Raw genomic sequence first — 20,254 nt, 5'->3', positions numbered from 1 at the left:
ATTTGCACTTCTGGTAGATCTATTTAGTTGCAAAAATCGTAAGCACCCACACAAAACCTCATATTAATGCCCTTGTTTGTGGAAAAGGATGTTTCAACACAAGGTTTGGTTTGTACATACATAAAATTTGGTCATATAATGTTTTAGATTGTAGAATTATATTTTAGATTCAGTGTAAGTGATCTTGTTTTTTGCCTGAAAGATAATCTTAGGTACATGAATTGGCTTTTCGAGCAGTGTGACTTCACAATACAGTCACAAGGTGTTACGCTATTCAAGGAAAGCTCAGAATCTTTTTTAGTAACCAGGATTATCAGATCACCTCCAAGGCAAAGGAAAACACAAAGATAACTGGGCATGGACCAGGAAATACTACATAATGTATGTATTGATTTGTGAGTTCAAGGTCCCATGACTGGTTCAATGTGAGACTGCAGACTGGATTGGGAATCCTTGTTGTTCTTAGATGAACTGATTTACCAGAGTTAAACTGGCCTGTAAGCCTGCGACATTAACACAAGATCAGAACTATTGTGCGGCCACATCATCGCCATTGCACAGAGCTGAGGTCATGATGACTTTCAAGCAGTTGCCCTCCACTGGTGGTATATTTTTAATGCCCTTATCAGATAGCTTTAAGAAATATCCCAGCTCAATGTGTTAATGTGATTTGCACATCCACTGAATTTTGTTTCCATCTGGCGAGAAAAAAATGGTGCTTTAACCAAGAAGAGGTGTTGGGCCTGGATCTCTGACATGTCTCTCACAGATTTTGAAGAACCACTCTGGTAATAGAACACAGCCCTACCAAGTTTTTGCTATGGGATTCCAGTAAATGGATGGATCTGATGAAAACAGCAGCGTCCAAATTTGAGAACGGTGCAAGATCTTTGGCTTATTTCTCCCTGGATCACTGATTTATTTTTCCCAGAACGTCTGAAAAACCAGCCCAGAAATAGAACACGGTCCGTCGCTGTGGCTTTCGCCGAATTGACGGATCTGATGAAACCAGTAACTTACAAATCTAAGACTGGTCCAAAGTCTCCCACATATTCCTCTGAGTTATAAGGTATAACTAGGCAATGTATAAATAGAACACGATCTTCCCAATGTATTTTTCCCCATTATATCCAATTCAATCCAAATAAATCCAAATTTAAAAATGGCACAATAAAATGACAATAACCGCAACCAAATGCGAAAATTCGTTCTTGAAAAATACAGAAACAACAAAAATGCTATCATAATCAGGAAACAGATGGAGAAAAAAAAAAACACATGCCTGGGGTATACTTCAAAAGGGTAAAAGCTAGAAAGTTCATTGAAACAAAGAACATTGCTGGAATTTTGCAAAAGGAAGCTGCATTATTGATAATAATTTACATGGAAATGGCGTGTTTAAATGTATTACATAATATACAGGAAGCATGTAGGACAGGTGACAAGTACAGGAAAGTGGAAAAAGTAAGAGAAGAGGAAAAAACAAGATCCCAACTCCTCCGCCAGGAAGCACTTCACAGGTCCTGCAAGGCCAGTGGCTTCAACAATCCAGACAGGATCAGAGTGCACACACACACAAGTATACTACAAATTTTACCCGGCAATGCAGTCAGTGATGAGAAATATGTGTGAGGGAAAAAAAGCATTCCTGACCTCTGTCTGACCCTGAACGGCCTGTGGGAACTGCAAGTCTCTGCACTGTCTGCTCCAGACACAATGAGCCAACAATTGCATTATTCAGACAAGCAAGGCAACATGGGACATGCAAGGGAAATCCATGACCTGGCAGGAGGACAAGCGAAAATGTTTCTGCAATTTGTTAACAAGCGTCTGGATCCCGACGCCTCCGCAGCTTCACTTCAGGTCACGCCGAGAATTTTTGGGGTACAATTCAAATGCTGACGGCAAGCCAGAGATGCTTAAAATGAAAAGCAAATTGTACAAGATGAACGTGTCTTTCATTTGGCTACAATGTCATTCATTCGACCAAATCAGAGGGTGTTCCGTATGCCGCGTAAAATCACAGCCGATCCGTAAACAGTGGATCCTTTGCGCAGACACGTCACATCTTTAATTAGGCATGTGCGGCAGACTAAAGAAGCAGGGGCAAACCAGCATCGAGCCCAAAGCCATTCTAATCAGGGATTCCTCGTCCGCTGGAGGAAAAGCCGAAATGGTGCCAGAGCTACAGTACAGAACCTATAATACCCAAGAAGCACATAAATCCTATGGCCATGCAAATCTCCTCCAGATGGATAGAGGCAACGAAAGAGATAAACATGGACAAGAGGTAAGCCGGGCTATTTATAAAGGCCGCCGCCAGAGAGCATGGCTTCCACTTAGACTGACACACCCTGGCCGTTTAAAAACACACATGAGCAGGCAAATATCCAATGCGGCAAAAGGAGGTTGCACCTTCCAAGAAATTTTGCTGTTATTCCACAGAGCAACCTCACTGCTTTTGCAACAAAAAGAAACTCCATCTCGGAGTCAGGAGGACAGGCATAAATCTGTCCAGCCGAAACCAGATGAGCCAGAGCTCTGCCTGGAAGCAGTAAGCACAGGTGGGGTTATCGTGGGGAGTTTCCCTCAGCCAGGAACCCTTCCACTTGGCTGGAAAACCATTGTTCCACTTCATGGAAATAAAATTCTTTAAAAGGGGTTAAGAGAGCATTGGCACTGTTTTGGAAAATTGTATGACATTGTACATTTGCTCCATTGAGACTTTATCCCCAGCCATAAATTCCAACTCCCCAGATGTTCCCTAAACAACTGAGAGATACAGTATAACCTCCCCAGCAAGTCTTAGATCTGCCCCAGTTCTCCATTCAGGAGAAGAACTGAGCAAGGGCATCTTTGTAAGGTCCTCACCCACCTCAAAAATGTTCAGCACAACTTGTTGAACACAAGCAGTTTCACTATGAATAGTGAAGATCGTGGAAAATGCTTAGCCAGGATTCAAAACTGTATGTCCCCCAGGCCTTATACATGAACATGCTGACCTGCAGAGCTAAACCTCCCTTTGTGCCATGGTCATCATGAAAGAACAGGAAGTGGGATTAGTAGACAAAGGCAGCATGGATCTGATAGCATGAACTGTGTAGATCTGGTCTCGTAAACCTACTGAGATATCCAGTGTCCCTGATTCTTATCAGTGATGTACACTTTGCTATCCGGTTGTAAAATAATCAGTCAATTTCCTGCGAGTCTGTCATGTGAAGGTGTTTGCTTTGCGTTTTTCATCCAGTCAATTCAGTTCTTTTACAGGAATGGTCGCACTTGCTCCTAACCGTCTGAGACCTTTTTTCTGGCAGAAATCTCTCAAATGTTGAGCTTGGGTGACTCCCTAGCACACAAACTAAGTCTGATTTAATATTTAATTAGCATGATTAAAAACAGGTGTCGACAACCTTGCTGTCGACATGTTTTTACTTTACGCTTGCTCTGGAAGGGGTTGTGTTGTGGGGGTACCTGGAAATGTAGCTAATTTTCAGCGTCCAATATTTTAAATGGAACGGGTTCCTGTTTTTACAAGGTAACGAAGGGCACCGCTCAAGTCTGTACACAAGGACAGATATATTTCTGTCCGCCCACTAGGAAACAAGAAGCGGGAAGCAGAGGCGCTGTGTGGGAGGAGGAGAAAGAGAAAGGAAATATAGAAAGAGAGCGAAAGAGAGAGAACGTGAAGTATTTTTTCCTCCAATGAAACCGCACGTCCTCCCAATTTTGTGGTTCGTTTTGCAAAAGTCCTTCAACCTTTTGGCAGCTACCAAATGTGCCTTGGCATACAGTAAAACCATGCACCATACATCTGGAGAAACAAACACACAATGCCCTCACACAAATCGGAGTCCTAGCCAGAGGCAAAAAACCCCCACGACTGCAGAAGGAACCTTGAGAACTCTCAAGCTGCAAAAAGCCTGAGCAGGGTGACCCCAGACCTCAGAACCTGTGTTCTCGTTTATCGCATCTGACAGCATACAACTAGGTCCTCTAAGCTGCTGACCTCAATTCTGCTCTCTATTTAACACAATAACTAGGAGTGCAGTGGTACATCCAGACTGTCAGCACTGTTCTTTGGGGATATAGTTCACAAGACAGACAAACAAGAAAACTGATTTTAAAAAGTGCCTGAGTGAAAAAGCATGAGAAAGAGAAGTGAGGGAGAGAAAGGAGCCAGAATGGACCAAGAACTGCAAGCCACATATGTTAGTCATTGTACAGGGTCGATCCCATGTGCAAGCAGGCTACAGAGTGTACTTAACGGGCCGGCTCTGGAAAAGTATATTTTACAATTCATTGCTTCCTTCTCGCAAAATTAAAGGCCTCTTGTTAAAAAGAGAACTTGTCAAAAGAAAGCAGCTTTTATTACTGAGCAAACTCGCGGCCTCTTTCGAGGGCCCACTTCCCAATCAGCTTGTTTTGTTTTCGTAAAAGGATACGGCTCGCTCCGGGCCGTCGCCGTGTGTTTGTGCATGTGTAAATGTGTTAGGGCTTTCTTCACCAGCAGTGTACCTCTGTGCATAATCAGGGATAAAGAATACAGTGCGAATGGAAGAGCGAGGTTTAGTTTCTCACGGTCGGACATTAAACTGTTCCATATTCGGAAACGAAAAGTTCGGGTTCAGCTGAATTGAAGAATTCGGATGTATTTGTAGTTTGTTGATAAATGAGTATTACTGTTAATTCATGAATGGAACATCAATGACCCCCTACGGGGGTTTAATGCTTGTGGGTTTTACAATTGAACAATACAGGCTTGCGATTTACGATGGAGATGCGTTACGATGACCCCATGGTGATCAGTATGGGGAAGTATTCTGTAATATGTTAATAACTGAACAAATTACAGTACATCATTTAACAAACAGGGCAATTTACCGTAATGTATTGTATAAATTATACCGTATGTTCATTTACATTTACATTTATGGAATTTGGAAGACGGTCTTATCCAGAGATGCATTTCTCTTTCATACAACTGAGCAGCTATGGGTTAAGGGTTTTGGTCAGGGGACCAGGAGTGGAAGTTTGGTGTGGCTGGGATTAGAACTTGTGGCCTTCAGATCCAAAGCCTTAACCACTAAGCTACCAGCTCCTCATATGTGGTATTAATGTGGCAGTAGGTATGTGGACGAGCACCGGTTCAAAAGTGGGGGGCGGAGCATATGCTGGTATGTTTGCTTTTTGCGCAAAAATATTTGTACAATTTTGACAGATCGCTATCTTCATCATAAGATTGAAAAATCATTAGTCAAACCATCGCAACTCTGGAATTCTCTCTCTCTCTCTCTCTCTCTCTCTCTCTCTCTCTCTCTCTCTCTCTCTCTCTCTCTCTCTCTCTCTCTCTCTATATATATATATATATATATATATATATATATATATATATATATATATATATATATATATATACACACAGTACAGACCAAATATATATATATACATACAGTACAGACCAAAGTTTAGACACCTTCTCATTCAAAGAGTTTTCTTTATTTTCATGACTATGAAAATTGTAGAGTCACACTGAAGGCATCAAAACTATGAATTAACACATGTGGAATTATATACATAACAAAAAAGTGTGAAACAACTGAAAATATGTCATATTGTAGGTTCTTCAAAGTAGCCACCTTTGCTTAGATTACTGCTTTGCACACTCTTGGCATTCTCTTGATGCCTACTTTGAAGAACCACAATATGACATATTTTCAGTTCACTTTTTGTTATGTATTTAATTCCACATGTGTTATTTATAGTTTTGATGCCTTCAGTGTGACTCTACAATTTTCAAAATTAAAGAAAATAAAATAAAGAAAACTCTTTGAATGAGCAGGTGTGTCCAAACTTTTGGTCTGTACTGTATATATATATATAAACTTTTGGTCTGTACTATATATATATATATATATATATATATATATATATATATATATATATATATATATATATATATATATATATATATATATATATATATATATATATATATATATATATATATATACACACACACACACACTCGGTCATATTATATGAACTCTATTTGCTTACCAACCTTTTTCCCCTTTATTTATTTACAATAGCAAAGTGTAGATTGTTACATTACTGCAAAACAATTTAAGTGAAACCTTTTTTTATTACAATTTTGTGTTATCGCTATCGTCATTGTAAGATCGAAAAATAGTATGTCGAACCATCGGAATTCTGAGACCTTCTGTATTTCCCAGTTCGTTTTTCAGTGTTCAAAGTTTCAGCTTTTGTGTTCATACCGCTATCAAATTGATCTAGTATAGCGCTAACCAGCCAAGCCAATTCTCTGCCATAACTGCTATAGAATTTCACTGTATTGCAATCAGGGACTTAAAATCGGTCTTTGCAACATCGCAGTGTGTTTCAGAGTTGAGCTTTTTCTGATTCAGGCTAGCATACTTACTAAAACAACCCTTTTCAACCAGAAGCAAAAGATGTTAGAGATTTTCTTATCACCAAATATACTCATTTTTAGTTCTGAGGCGAATAAATTACTATCCCTATCAATGAATTCGATTTTTAAATCTAATTGGACCAAGTTTGGCCCGTGAGCTGCTTGCTCCTTAAGTCTGGTTTATATTAAAAATATAATTTCAAGAATAAAAAAGAGATACAGACCAAGAGCCAAAGAGGAAAAGGCAAGCACACATGTCAGGTTCTGGGAGGAATGTTGATAGCCATCATACGTTCTTGCCTCCTGCTCTGTTCCCTGGAAACTGCACACATTTAATGAGTTTTTTATGAGACCGAAAAACAGAGAAGGATGCCCAAGCCGAGCGAAAGCATCAGGCTCGGGTCCAGACAAACATACGGGCCCTGCTCCGGGACACCAGCAGTTTGTCATCAACTCCGGCTCAATCGCAGCTACCATCGGCTCGCTATTTCAATGCTTCCATCTGATAGAACATTCCAGACTCATTACTGCGGTATAGTAAACATACAGCAAACCAGGTCCTATTCCACATTAATCTACAGCTGGGAGTCAAGTCAAGGAGCGGTCATGGACGCCCTACAAGGAAGTCAGCTACTGAGACACTTCCAAGAGCTAAAGGAAAAAATCTTGGGATTGAAACCGAGGTCACTGTACTAGTGGACAATCAAGCTAGTCTTGACTATGCTAGCGTGCTCTCTTAGTGCAAAAAAAAAAAACATTTTGAAGAAACATCGCACACAAGCGATCAGTCGTCAACAGTATTGAAGTAAATGTAATTCGTTAAAGTATTTAAGTAGCTTTTTCATGTATTTGTACTTTACTGAAGTATTTTTATTTGGGGAGTCTTTAACTTCACTATATTTCAAAGTCAAATGTCTTCCTTTTTACTCAACTACATTTTGCGAAATCAGTCGTTAATTTTTATTCAGTGGATAAAAACGTAACCGGTCAAACACGCATCAAGCAACCAATCAGGTTCGAGCGTGTGCTCTGGTTTAAACTTGTTTTGATTGGCCCTTGGTGTATCTACTGATCACCAACATACAGTTCAGCATCAGTTCAACAACAAGCAGAACATTTTGAGAAAATAGATGAAGAAGAAACTCCAGACTCGAACTCGCTACAACACACGTGACCTTATTTGCGTGATGTTTTGAAATAGATGGAAAAAAAGGTTTTGGGCTCATGCTAATTTGAATAGATATCAATCAGTGTTTGACTCATTAATATTATTCTATTAATAGATCGGTTTGTTAAGAGTAACTTTAGAGTCTTTTCACATAAACTGAGTTGATTTTATGACAAAAATGATAATAGGAATATTATAGCGATAGATCATAGTACTTTGGACATTTGAGTACATTGGAAGGCAACTACTTTTGTACTTTTACTCAAGTAAAGTTTACTAGAGTCACATTTTACATAGTATCTCTACTTTAACTCAACTAGATGGTTTGTGTAATACTTTTGCTTTCTCAAAAGGTACAATCTGCAATTATTTAGAGAACATAATGGGTTACATAATACCTTTGTTCATTTGATGATCAGGAAAGAAGCCTGATTTGAGAGAGCAAAAACAATTGCTTTGCAATCATTTTAAATAAGATCAGATGCTGCACCATTTTTGCAAGCAAGAGCACTAGAAGTTGCAAGTAAATCCGGTGTATTTTATCAATAAATGTGGGCAAAAAAGGCCTATTTTTACCAAAGCAGTAATCCAGACATCTTTTCACAAGACCATCACATTTACTCTGTGTTATCTACCAGAAAACAAAACTTTAATAACTTTTAATGGTACAATTGTGAAAAAAGATTTTAAATCCTGTGGCCAGAAAATCCATGCACATCCATGGCAAACTGTCTGAAGATGTGAATACATCCTGTCTGATGAAACCTCCATTGCAAGTTTGACTAATGCAAAAGTGTAAACATGACCTTTCGATGCATGCCGATAAGGTCCTGCATTCGGAGCGTGCAAATCGATTCTGTGCACTTGCAGACGCGTGAGGAAAAAGGAAACCTCGAATGATAAGCTCGGACTGCGTGAGTTAAGCAAACGGACACCCCGCTGAGAGATTCTCCTACGGAGCTTTGTGTACCTTCAAGTTCTCCCCCCAACCAGGACAGCAGGGTCATAAAATACGAGCCTTGGGTAGATACTTCCCCTCTTGGCGTTTGCCTCCCAGTCTAGCATCTGTTTCAATGTAGGATCTCGCTTACTTTCTCACTTCCATACGACTCCCTGGAGAATCATGAAGAGGATTAACAACTGGAGCAGATGATAGCTGTTACGATGATAGCCGCGGAATCTTCAGCCGAAGGGTTGCGGTGCGGTTCGTCTTTTCCCTAAGTTTCCAAAGTTGGACGTCTGACTGAATCAGATAACGAAGACTAATGGAACTTTGTTTGCGCTGGAGGTCTGGATGCCAGATCAGTCGTAAGAACCGAGGTGGAATTCACAGAGTGAGGCAACAGTGATGTTGCACTGTTTGTGTTTGGCTTGGGTTTCACTTTCCCTGGCCTCCAGCTCCAAGGACAGACACAGAGAGAACAAACCAGTGGAAAACACCTGTGCTTTCAACTGCGATAGTGAGCAAAGTGGAACCATGCCAATTTCTCTCAAGCTACCAGCAAACTTCTAAGCAGACATCAAACTGACTGGAGCTACATGCTGATTTATATGTAGGGTGTCACCACCCACCAATCCATTACAATAGCGATGTCCACGCTACAATGCATCACCTTGAATTCGTACCACTACGTTACTTTATGAGTGCTGCTCCCTCGGCTCGGCTGGTGGTGCTGTAATTGCAGGTCGCTCTCCGTAGGTGTGTGTGTATTTGAGAAGGGGAAAAAGACTAAAAGAAAAAAAGGGCCACTCTCCCTTTCATCTCGGTTTCATCTAACTTTTATGTTCCACCCGAGGAGCGCAGCAGCTCATATCCAAAGCCACCGTTTGAAGCCTTTCAACTCCGTTAGAGATGCTTCCTGCCTGTCCTACACCCTGTTAGGTGGTTTCATCTCCCTAATTATCTTCATGTCAGACTGTGTGTGTATTGGGAAGGAAAATGTGTGAAATTCTTTTTTTTTTCATCATTCTCTCTGAGATGGGTTTAAGGGGGGGTTGGTGATTAAAGGGCATGTCCGAGCAGATGCACTCCCCTTTAAAGAAAGAAAAAAAAAAACCCCAAACAAAACCACGAGGGCCTCATCTGAAGATGTGCATTACAGACAACTAATTAGGGATTAATCATTTCCGTTTTTGCTTTTCTCTGAAGCCGGGGAGACGACGGAGCGTGTTGCAAACCGTCCAAGGTGTCCTGGTTCTCCTCAGTTCTTTATGAGTGGTGGGGGAGGTGGAAAAGAGGAAGCTTTTGTTGTTTTGGCACAGGTAGGATCCAAAAAGGAAACAAATCAAAAGCTGTTTAGAAAGTTTGCACAGAGCTCTGCAGAAGATCCGGAGCACTACGGGGATGTTTGGCGTCTGCTGATTCCTTGATGTTTCAAATCTTCATCTAAACATAAGCAGTCACACGTTTTCCCAAAAAAGCGCGTCGAGAAGCAGCGCGATTCTGACACGGTTGTCATAATAGTATGGAAATACAAAACGCTGTAGTGAAAACAAGAGTTAAATCGCACAATCAGTAAAACAGCGTGCTGGTGGAGTTTTGAAAATCACAACGAATCCAATTTAATGACATTGAAACATAGCTGAGTTGACACTTGTTGCACTTTGGTGTGAATACTTATCGCACTTGCGTCAGTTCATGGAAAGAAATCAGGAAAAACGGGCCAGTTTTTATAAGATTTGCCAGTTGGCCATACGGTATAAATTTATTTGTCATAATAAATTCCAGTGAAGAAATTTACGGTGGCCAAAAAGTGCAAAACAAATTAGCAAATCCAAAAAACAAATGAACAAATCAGAAAACAAAATAAGAAACCACACAAAAAAAAAAAAAAAAAAAAATCCAAAAACTAATAAAAAAAAATCTGAAAACAAACTAACAAATTAGAAAACGAAATAACAAATTTAAAAACAAATGAACAAATCAGCAACAAAACAAATTGAAAACAAATGAACAAATCCGAAAAACACATGAACAAATCTAAAACCAAATGAAAACAATTCAGACAAACTGGAAGAGGTACTTATAGTTTGTGGATAAATTACTCATTGGATGAGACACCTGTCATTCAAAATATACAGGAAGTAGGAAGCTGTGTATCATATAACTGTGTTTTTTGTACATTTGTGAAGTTCTGCATTTACTTTTACTTAACCAATTTTTCCAATAGTGACACTTTAAATATTTTACACTTTTACACACACATGACTTCCTCCTGCCGTGGCCTGTTTTATTTCCTGTATATTCCTTGAATAACAGATGTCTTGTCCAATGAGCAATAAATATTCCAATCTTAATCTATACCTACAGTACCTTTTCCGGTTTGTCTGAATTGTCATTGCGTTTTACGGATTTGTTCGCGTTTTCAATTTGTTTGTGTTTTCTGATTTGTTGATTAGTTTTCTGATTTGTCAGTTTGTTTCCTGAGTTGTTAATGTGTTTTTGGATTTGTTCATTTGTTTTCGGAATAGTTCATTTGTATTCTTATTTGTTTATTTGTTCATTTGTTTTCGGATTTGTTTACTTGTTTTCAGATTTGTTTATTTGTTTATTTGTTCATTTGTTTTCAGATTTGTTTATTTGTTGAGGTGTTTTTGGATTTGTTAACTAGTTTTCAGATTTGTTTATATGTTAACTTGTTTTCGGATTTGTTTATATGTTAGCTTGTTTTCGGATTTGTTTATATGTTAACTTGTTTTCGGATTTGTAGACATTTTTTCAGATTTGTTTATATGTTAACTTGTTTTCAGATTTGTTTATATTTTAGCTTGTTTTCAGATTTGTTTATATGGTAACTTGTTTTTGGATTTGTTTATATGTTAACTTGTTTTCAGATTTGTTTATATGTTAACTTGTTTTCAGATTTGTTTATATGTTAACTTGTTTTCGGATTTGTTTATATAGTAAATAGTTTTCAGATTTGTTTATATGGTAACTTGTTTTCGGATTTGTTTATATGGTAACTTGTTTTTGGATTTGTTTATATGTTAACTTGTTTTCAGATTTGTTTATATGTTAACTTGTTTTCAGATTTGTTTATATGTTAACTTGTTTTGGTTGTTTATATGGTAAATAGTTTTCAGATTTGTTTATATGGTAACTTGTTTTCGGATTTGTTTATATGGTAAATAGTTTTCAGATTTGTTTATATGGTAACTTGTTTTCGGATTTGTTTATATGTTAGCTTGTTTTCGGATTTGTTTATATGTTAACTTGTTTTCAGATTTGTTTATATTTAAGCTTGTTTTCGGATTTGTTTATATGGTAACTTGTTTTCGGATTTGTTTATATGATAACTTGTTTTGTAATGTGTTTTTGGATTTGAGACCATTTTGCTCAAACTCATTCCAGACTATTGTAGAGGTCTGGACTAAAGTGTGATTTCTTTGCCCTTAACTAAAACACTCAACCAAGTAGAAAAATATGTCCCTTTAATTCAATTGGACATGAAGATTAAATGTATGAGCCCTGTCTTAAGTGAGAAGCAGTTCTGTGGACATCTGACACAATGATTCATTTTCCTTATTACATTTCTTAAACCTTTAAAGTAAATTAAGCCAATATGTCGACCAAAGTACATAATCAAACTCGCTCCTTGATCTGTTTAGGAACATTTCCTGCTTCATTGCGTTCTTGCTTGAGATCTGTGTGGCTGCCGCTAATTGGCATCACTGTGAAAAAGCGTGCTTGATTTTGAATGTTTGTTTTGCCTTTTATTTTGTTTTCGTAGCTTTAATTGGAATCGCTGGGTGGGCACGGCCTGCTAAACACACTCACACATACACACATGCTCTTTAATTGCAGAGGCACCGTTCCTCTGGATGTATTTGTGTTTGTAATGTAAGGAGTTAGTTTCTTGTCAAAATGATTCATATGGCAACACTGTTTTTACACCAAAACACCTTTATTTCTATTTAGTCTTTTCCCAAAAATCTATATACACTTCCTGAATCATTATTCAGACATTCGGTGAACTTGATGTCTCACTTTATTGGTTTTAAACGGACAATTTACTTGACAGTTTTCTGTGGGTCGCAGTCCCATCCCCTGCTGAAACCTATAGATGCACATATTATGTGCTGATTTTCCTCACGATTACTTTTGACAGGAAAATAACGGCGTAATTGGCTCGTAATAATCCCCACGCATCGCACGTGGAGACTCCCAACCTCTTCCACCTCCCGAGTCAGGCGCTGCTCTTTAGGCACGACGCCTGGGTGGATTAACCACATTAAGACTTGTGGATTTTGCACATGTACACTAACATACAGATGGGCTGGAACTGTAGAGGAAGCTTTTATTAGACCCCAATTTATAAACCATTGTGGGTTTTTTCCATGCGGTTTGCTACAAGAAACCAAACTATGGACCGATTGAATTCTACACATTTTTATTTGTAGAGCGTTTTAAAAATAGACTGTCTCGAAGCAGCTTTACAGAGATAAAGTGGAAATAAATGTGAATAAAAGAGCGCATAAATTCAGTGCCTATAAGTTTGTTTATTATATTTGTATATTTATCCCTAATGCATAGCTGCAATACATTAAAAATACAGATGAAGCAGGTGCCGATGCGACACGATTCAATGTGACTCGATTTTCGATTCGATTTTCGATTCGATTCAACACAATGCGATTCTATTTTTTAAAATGCGCTTTTATTTATTTTCTTTAGACAGACAGCAAATCATAAATTTTACTCAAGTGCCGTTCTGACTTTTAACGCATGTCCATTTCAAACGCCTTTGTAGAGCAAAAAAAAAAAAAAAAAAGGAAAAAGTTTAAATAAAAGCCAGTAATAAAACCAGATGTTCTTTTGATGTTTTGTCTCCAGGAAGATGCAGCGCTACCTCTGCCATGTTAATCTCTATTCTATGTGAGTGTTGTGATACACAATATTTTCATAGCAGCAGTGGTGCTGAGAGAAACAGTTTAGAGAGGAGAAATCAATCTTCATATAAAATAGCGGTCACAAATTATTGGTCTACTAATAATTATATATATATTAAATATTTTTTACCAATGCAAATATGTAAAAAAAATACGTCACTATATAAATGCTTGCCATCTTGCCATCCCTAGCTCTTTCACATTAGCAGGACCTCAATGAACCTGTATAGAGTTTTACGAATGGAATATAGGCTTCTCTTGTGATAAATTAACGAGCAAACAAACCAAAAAACAAACTTCCGGGATCCGAACCAAAACTCTTATTTAAATTCTCATGCATAGTTACAGCCATAAGACCACCATCCTGAGAGAACATCATCTGAAAGATCACTCCAGGACGGTTAAAGAAATCTGGCGACATTTTCCTTGATTTGCCTTTGATTTGTCACCTCTTGGTATATGTTTTTGATCAGTGACCTGATGTGCAGAGTCAAAAATCCTATTTTCATGTAAAAGAAATTAAGAGCTTCCAATTCTCATGTGGTTTTAAGCGCAGAAAAAAAAAAATCTCAAAGCTTTTCTCATAACATGGGTTTTGACTCCAAACCAAAGTAAACATCTCTCGAAGTCGATCATGACGTTATTCCTCCATGTGTGTGAACGTGCATGTGTACGCCAATGAGGGATGTCACTGCAAACGACAAACAGAAAAGGCTTTACGATTTTAAAGCTTTGTCAGGAATTTTTTTTTTTTTTTTCCCCCAAACCAACGGGACAACCCACGATTCTATTAACGTGTGATATGATGCACAGTTTGACCGCCTGCCCGGAACGATTGCGCATACACACGGAACCACCTGCACACACTTAACCTCACACAACGGGAATTACATTGTGTTTAAAAAATAACACTGTATTTCCTATGAGTTTTTTTTTTTTTTCACTTACCCTAGATTCCAGAAAAAATGCCCTTCTCATGCTCTCTTTCACACACACATACACACACTTTTTTTCTAAAGCTGCGATTCAGCGAGCACACAGCTTTAATTCATTTGATATAAAAAAAAAAAAGGAAGAAAAAAAAAACGATCTGGAGATCTATGGCAAAATCTCAAGTTTGATAATGGTAGGAAAATTTGCGATTCGCCAGCTATTATGCCCAATCAGGCTTCGAGGCAGAAGAAGAAGAGAGTAGAACCAGATGGACCATGAGATGCCTGAAGATGGAGGGCAAAGTAGCACCAGAAAAAAAAAATAAAAAAAATGGAGAGAACCACAGAGGCACACCCATCAAGAAAAGAGCTGGCGGCTCCAGATGTGGGTTTCGTTCCATGGCTGGTGTTACGCAGTGTGATGTGTAGGATGGCGGCTCGGTGGTTAACGTTCCCTTCTAATGACCACAAGGCTGCGAGCATTCGCTCATTTCTATCTTTGGATTGAATTCTATCTAAGTAAAGGAAACGCTGGCTCACCTGTTTTGCTTTTCGCTTTCTTTGAGGGCTGCTTCTTCATGATGATCTTCTCAGTGGCCTCCTGCTGCAAGGATAGATCTTCTTCCTCCTCGATGATGGACTCGGAGACAGCCTCGCAGCACGCTGGGGGAGATTTCGCACCGTTAAACCATGTTAGAATGCCTCTAGTGATCGTTTTTATTTAAACATTCATTTGCATAAAATTATATTCAAAATTGCATATAATGACGTAAAGTTACCTAATGGGTTTTAAGTACACACTATACTAAAAATTTGTTGCAATAAATAAATAAATACATCCAGGGTGAGAACATGTCATAGTTCAATTCCATCCAAAATAACCTTAAATAACTTGCGTTATGTATGTAAATAAAGGGTGTAACGGATAAAATCGAAGTCTCTCACAAACATATTAATTGGCGGACCGAGAGTTATTTGATTTTTGTGTACATTATTATTATTATTAAACTTGAAAACATGCACAACAATGAGGTAAAGCAAAGAAACTAGAGTTAGCGCAGTGTCACTGTGGAAATACGGTTTGTAATGTAAAATTGTTTTGACGAGACGAAGATAGGCTTCTCGCGTGAAAAATAAACAAGCAAACAAACCGACAAACAACTACTGAAACTTCTGGGATCCAAACCAGTGGTTTTCATGCAGATTTAAAGCCATAACATCACCATCCTGAGAGAATATCGTCTGCAAGATCAATCCAGGACACCTAAACATCAAGGAACGATATTTTGCTTGATTTGGCTGGAATTTTTCACCACACTGTATATGTTTTTGATTGGTGACCTGAGATTCAAAGTCATAAATCTCGTCTACATGTAAAAAAATAAGTCATGTCACCTGTTGAATTCTTGAATTAGAGGGTGTTGATTAATATTTGACAACAGCGGCTCTGACGATAGTGCCAGCTGAGCTATCATTTCTATACGAACAGCTTAGGACCTTCTTGGCAGATGTTACACAAGTCTAACAATTGATTTTTTTTTAATGGTTTTTAAAAAAGAATAAAAACTCAATTATTGATACAGTATGGTGTAGGAGATAAAGGGAGATGTTTCCGGGGTCAGCACATGCTAACAGGCTAGCCTTCAGTGAAGAAAAAAAAAAAAACAGAGTTCTTTATAAGAAAGAGAAAAAAGAAGGGAGGATGGTGAAGAAAAAAACTGGAACTAACTCGTCTCATGGATGTCCTTTAACATTGAATGCAGTTCAAATACAACAATAAAATCGATCCATACGATAGTTACACGTACAGTAAAAACTTGACGGAAAATATCAAAATATCCAGAAACTTCTTCCATACGCACTCCAACACCTCAAATCAAAGCCCCAATCTCTGTCTCCACAGCAAGTCCCAAGACTTGGTCTGCTGCTCTCTATCTAGGGATCAACCTGAATTAGGGGCCCTTGAAGAAAGAGCTTATGAATTGAACCCCTTGTGCCGCACCCTTGTGTTCCAAACAGCCTTTCTACAATCCCTTAGCTTGTTTCTTTTCCCGTCCTACATCCTCAAACAGAGTAACTCCCCCCCACCACTTGCCCGCCTTTCCACCAGGCTGATTAGAATAATCCTATTCAATAAAGTCAATCTGCTCAACAAGGAGCGCCAGTTGGCTATTAGATTTAGCTAACGTGAACACTTTTGTTTTTCCAAGGTTCGAGCTTGAAACGGGATACGCGCCGGTGTTTGGACAGCGTTCTAATCTGACAGCCTAGCGGAATGGAAGAGGCCGGGATCACCGTCTACTCCGGTTGGATCAACAAGAGGAGGAAACAAGTCCCTCCTGCTAGGATAACAAGGCTGCGTTGGCGGGTGGAAACAGTAGGCAGTGGTTTGTGCGTCTGGTCAACAAAAGAGGATTGGTGTGAACACGCTAAAGAAAGGTGGTGTTAGCCACCTGGAGAGTTTGGATACATGTCTTTATATTGACAGTTTTGCTATTTTATGTATATATGAAATTTGGATTGGCGACAAGCTGAAGTGAAGGAAATGACATTTAGCGAGATGATAGAACATTCAGACTGCGTACAAAAACTCCCTCATCTAGTCAAGACTTACAATCTTATATCAAGCCATAAACATCGTATTGATCTTATTTTAAAGATAAAATATAAAAGCAGTTTGTTTTAGCTGTAATTATTGCTTTTAAGGTTGCCCAATAAAAATTGCTCAATAATCACACATAGGACTTGTATATTAGTATTATTTATTCCAAATTCTTGTTTTATGTCAACACCAACACATTTATTTGCAACCTAATAACAAGCAGGTACATTTAATTCCTTACTGGTGGACAGTAAGCCATTAAATGTAATTCGTTACTGTACTTAAGTAGCTTTTTCGCATATTTGTACTTTGGTGAAGTTTTTCCATTTTTCACATAAACTGAGTTGATTAAGCAAAAATGACAATAGGAACATTATAGCATAATAAATCAAGTACATTTGTATACTTAAGTACATTTGAAGGCAAATACTTTTGTACTTTTACTCAAGTCAAAGTTTAAAGGACACTTTTAATTATACTGGAGTCATATTTGACTAAGTGTATCTCTACTTTAACTCAACTACATGGTTTATGTACTTCATCCACTACTGCTTACAAATTATAAGACTAACCACAATCTTTCCAAACATCATCCTGTATGGTTATTAGTTTTTTAGAACTTTGTACTTTATAAAAGGTACTTCAGGATTTTTAGTAAGTTGTTGTGTAGTTTGATTTCAGTTTCTCATGTTGAATATCATCAGTGTTCAGTGACAAAATACATTTAATAATGTTTTATGTTGCAATACGTTTAAGCATTTTGAGACCAGATATGTTTTGACTTTGTTTTTGTATCATAACTACTGTGTTACAAGACAGTCTTCATTTCAATAAATCATTGTTGACAATACGCATGTATGCATGATCTTGATTTTAATGGTAATCTTGTTTTTAGTTGAAATGCTTTGCCTCATTATAAGACAGAATATATAATTATAAAATCTTAAATGAAGACGAATTTCCTTGTATATGCTCTGGTTTTAAGATGTTTTCACACAAAGAAAGAAAAGCAGTGTTTAAAAAAATGAACAAGCTAGTTTTACGTAAATGAAACTGAAGCGACTGCTTGGAATAAGTGTTTTAATGCTTCAGACATTTTGTTCTAAATGTTTTAATGCAGCGGTCCCTAACCTTTTTTGCGCCACGGACCAGATTAATGTCAGACAGTATTTTCACGGACCGGCCTTTGAGGTGTGGCAGATAAATACGACTAAATAAAATGATACGAGCGGCATAAAAACTGGTATTTTCTAAATATAATAATAAACGTGAATCCACTGTGTTGTTTTTTGTTCATTTTTTATCTGCTTCTCAAAATGCTTAGGGGTTTGAATTTAACGGTACTGTATTATGTGTTAGCGGCCAGAGCAGCCCCTTAAAGAAGGTAGCGGCTGTAGGTAAAACATGTGACTGAGGCATCATGACATGCATCTAGAGTGAGTCATACACAGACGTGGCGGAGGGATTCCGGTAATTTTCCAAAATAAAACATCATTCAGAATCAGATAATAAATAAAACGGAAATAATGTAAATTATGTATTCTTTCTGTGCAGCCCGGTACCAAATGACCCATGTTTGGAGGCCACTGTTTTAATGCTTCAGACAAGTGTTATTATCTTGCAGATGTCAGATCATTTATTTCTTATATATAGACACATTTTTTTGCAGTGTAAAAAACCTTCACATTGAAACTGTTTGTCCAAAGGTCATGTACATCATGAACAGCTAGTTGAGAATGTCACAGTTGAAAAAGTTGCACACACACACACACACACACACACACACACACACACACACACACACACACACTTTCAGTGATTGTGCATCTGAGATCTTATAAATAATTTTTAAAAATCCTCCCTTCGTCAAATATTCAATCTTACACTCCTCTCCAGTAGGCTTCCTCTTCCTTCCCTTGAAGCTTGTCAGATACCTCATTCCCACTGGAACATGTCCAAACAAAAAAAAAGTAAAGTTAGTGTACGTCTAGCCTCCTTGTCACAACTTTCTGTCCAAAAAAATGCGAGCAGATGCAGCAGACAAAGAGCTGCTAGTGTTGTGAGGTGAAGAGATTTGAAGGTTGTAGCCACCGGTTTTCCAGGATGCCTTTAAGGACTCAAAATACCATAAATGTGATGCACTGTATCATAAAATGTTTTATTTAATGTTATGCTTAAACATTTGTTGCCTGAGGCGTTTAACTAAAATTTGTGACAGCCTTCTCTCTACATTCTCTCTACTCTCTACAGAGCTCACTGACTCAAATGATTACCAAGTGTCAAGAAAACAGTATGAGTAGGAGATAACAGAAAATTCCCATCCCCCCAGATAAATGGTTTGTTCTTAGCATTCTTAGTTCTGAGTAGCTATGGGGTTAAGGGACTTGCTCAGGGGCCTAGAAGTGGCAGCTTGGTGTGGCTGGGATTTGAACTCACAACCTTCGGATCCAAAATCCAATGCCTTAAACCAATAAACTACTAAGATATAAATTTATAGGATATAGACCCAGGATTTCCAGAATGTACAGGTGATGAGTTGAGGGCAGTAAAAACCCCAGGTAGAGTCCTGCATGGGACTGTTTTCTTAATCCATGAATTTCTGACCATCGTCACAAGCCCCCCTTAACATGCATGTCTCGCTCCTGCGCTTTTTGTGTCGACTTTTTTTTGTTTTTGTGGCATAAATACCAATTTTATTTGTTTTCTCCATTCTTGTTATATGGGCCTATGGCAAATCGCCGGATGGCGAGATGACGGGATTCCTGGGGGATTTGCGTTGGGTCCCGCAAGATCCCAATGCAGCTCTCTACCCCCAGTCATCACCTATCAGTATGTAGCTGAAATCAACATGTGACCAAAACCTGCTGCAGCATGACATTATTATCAAAGCCAGCTTAATGAATATATGGTTTATTTGGGTTGGAGTAGAAGATCTTGCACTTGCAAACCAAAGCCTCCTCACCTCACCTCACCTACATCACTACCTGACTTTACTAACACCCTCGAGGCTGAATGAAATCTCACAAATCTCGACAGGTACACTCCAACATCTACATCTCCCAAGAAGAAAGCCGGAGGTTATTCTACTGGCAAATGGGACCGAAATGTGGATAGGGATGTTCAGAAATCTTCCAGTACAAATCATCTGGTCAGTTTTCCACAAACTTAGTGGACTTTTTCCTTGACACAGTCTGTCATTCCCAGCATCAAAATCCACTTCATCATCATTAATC

At 38.3% G+C, this 20,254-nt stretch overlaps 1 protein-coding gene across 6 annotated transcripts in view; it reads right to left on the bottom strand.

Moving 5' to 3' along the window:
• Positions 1 to 20,254, bottom strand: part of bbs9 (Bardet-Biedl syndrome 9) — a 123,510-nt gene that overhangs the window by 33,167 nt on the left and 70,089 nt on the right. For 4 of the 6 annotated variants that reach the window (XM_046876167.1, XM_046876162.1, XM_046876163.1 and 1 more), the window contains one exon: positions 14,960 to 15,082. In XM_046876167.1, the coding sequence (XP_046732123.1) occupies positions 14,960 to 15,082 (123 nt within the window). Of the gene's footprint in view, positions 1 to 6,672; positions 6,753 to 13,792; positions 14,179 to 14,959; positions 15,083 to 20,254 lie in introns of those variants that run through there. The other 2 variants (XM_046876165.1, XM_046876166.1) reach the window with 2 other exon arrangements.

This window comes from Silurus meridionalis, chromosome 20, assembly GCF_014805685.1.
Source record: "Silurus meridionalis isolate SWU-2019-XX chromosome 20, ASM1480568v1, whole genome shotgun sequence".
In the NCBI taxonomy this organism is placed as follows: Eukaryota; Metazoa; Chordata; class Actinopteri; order Siluriformes; family Siluridae; genus Silurus; species Silurus meridionalis.
Note: the sequence above shows the minus strand (reverse complement) of the source record. Positions and strands in the feature narration are given on the sequence as shown.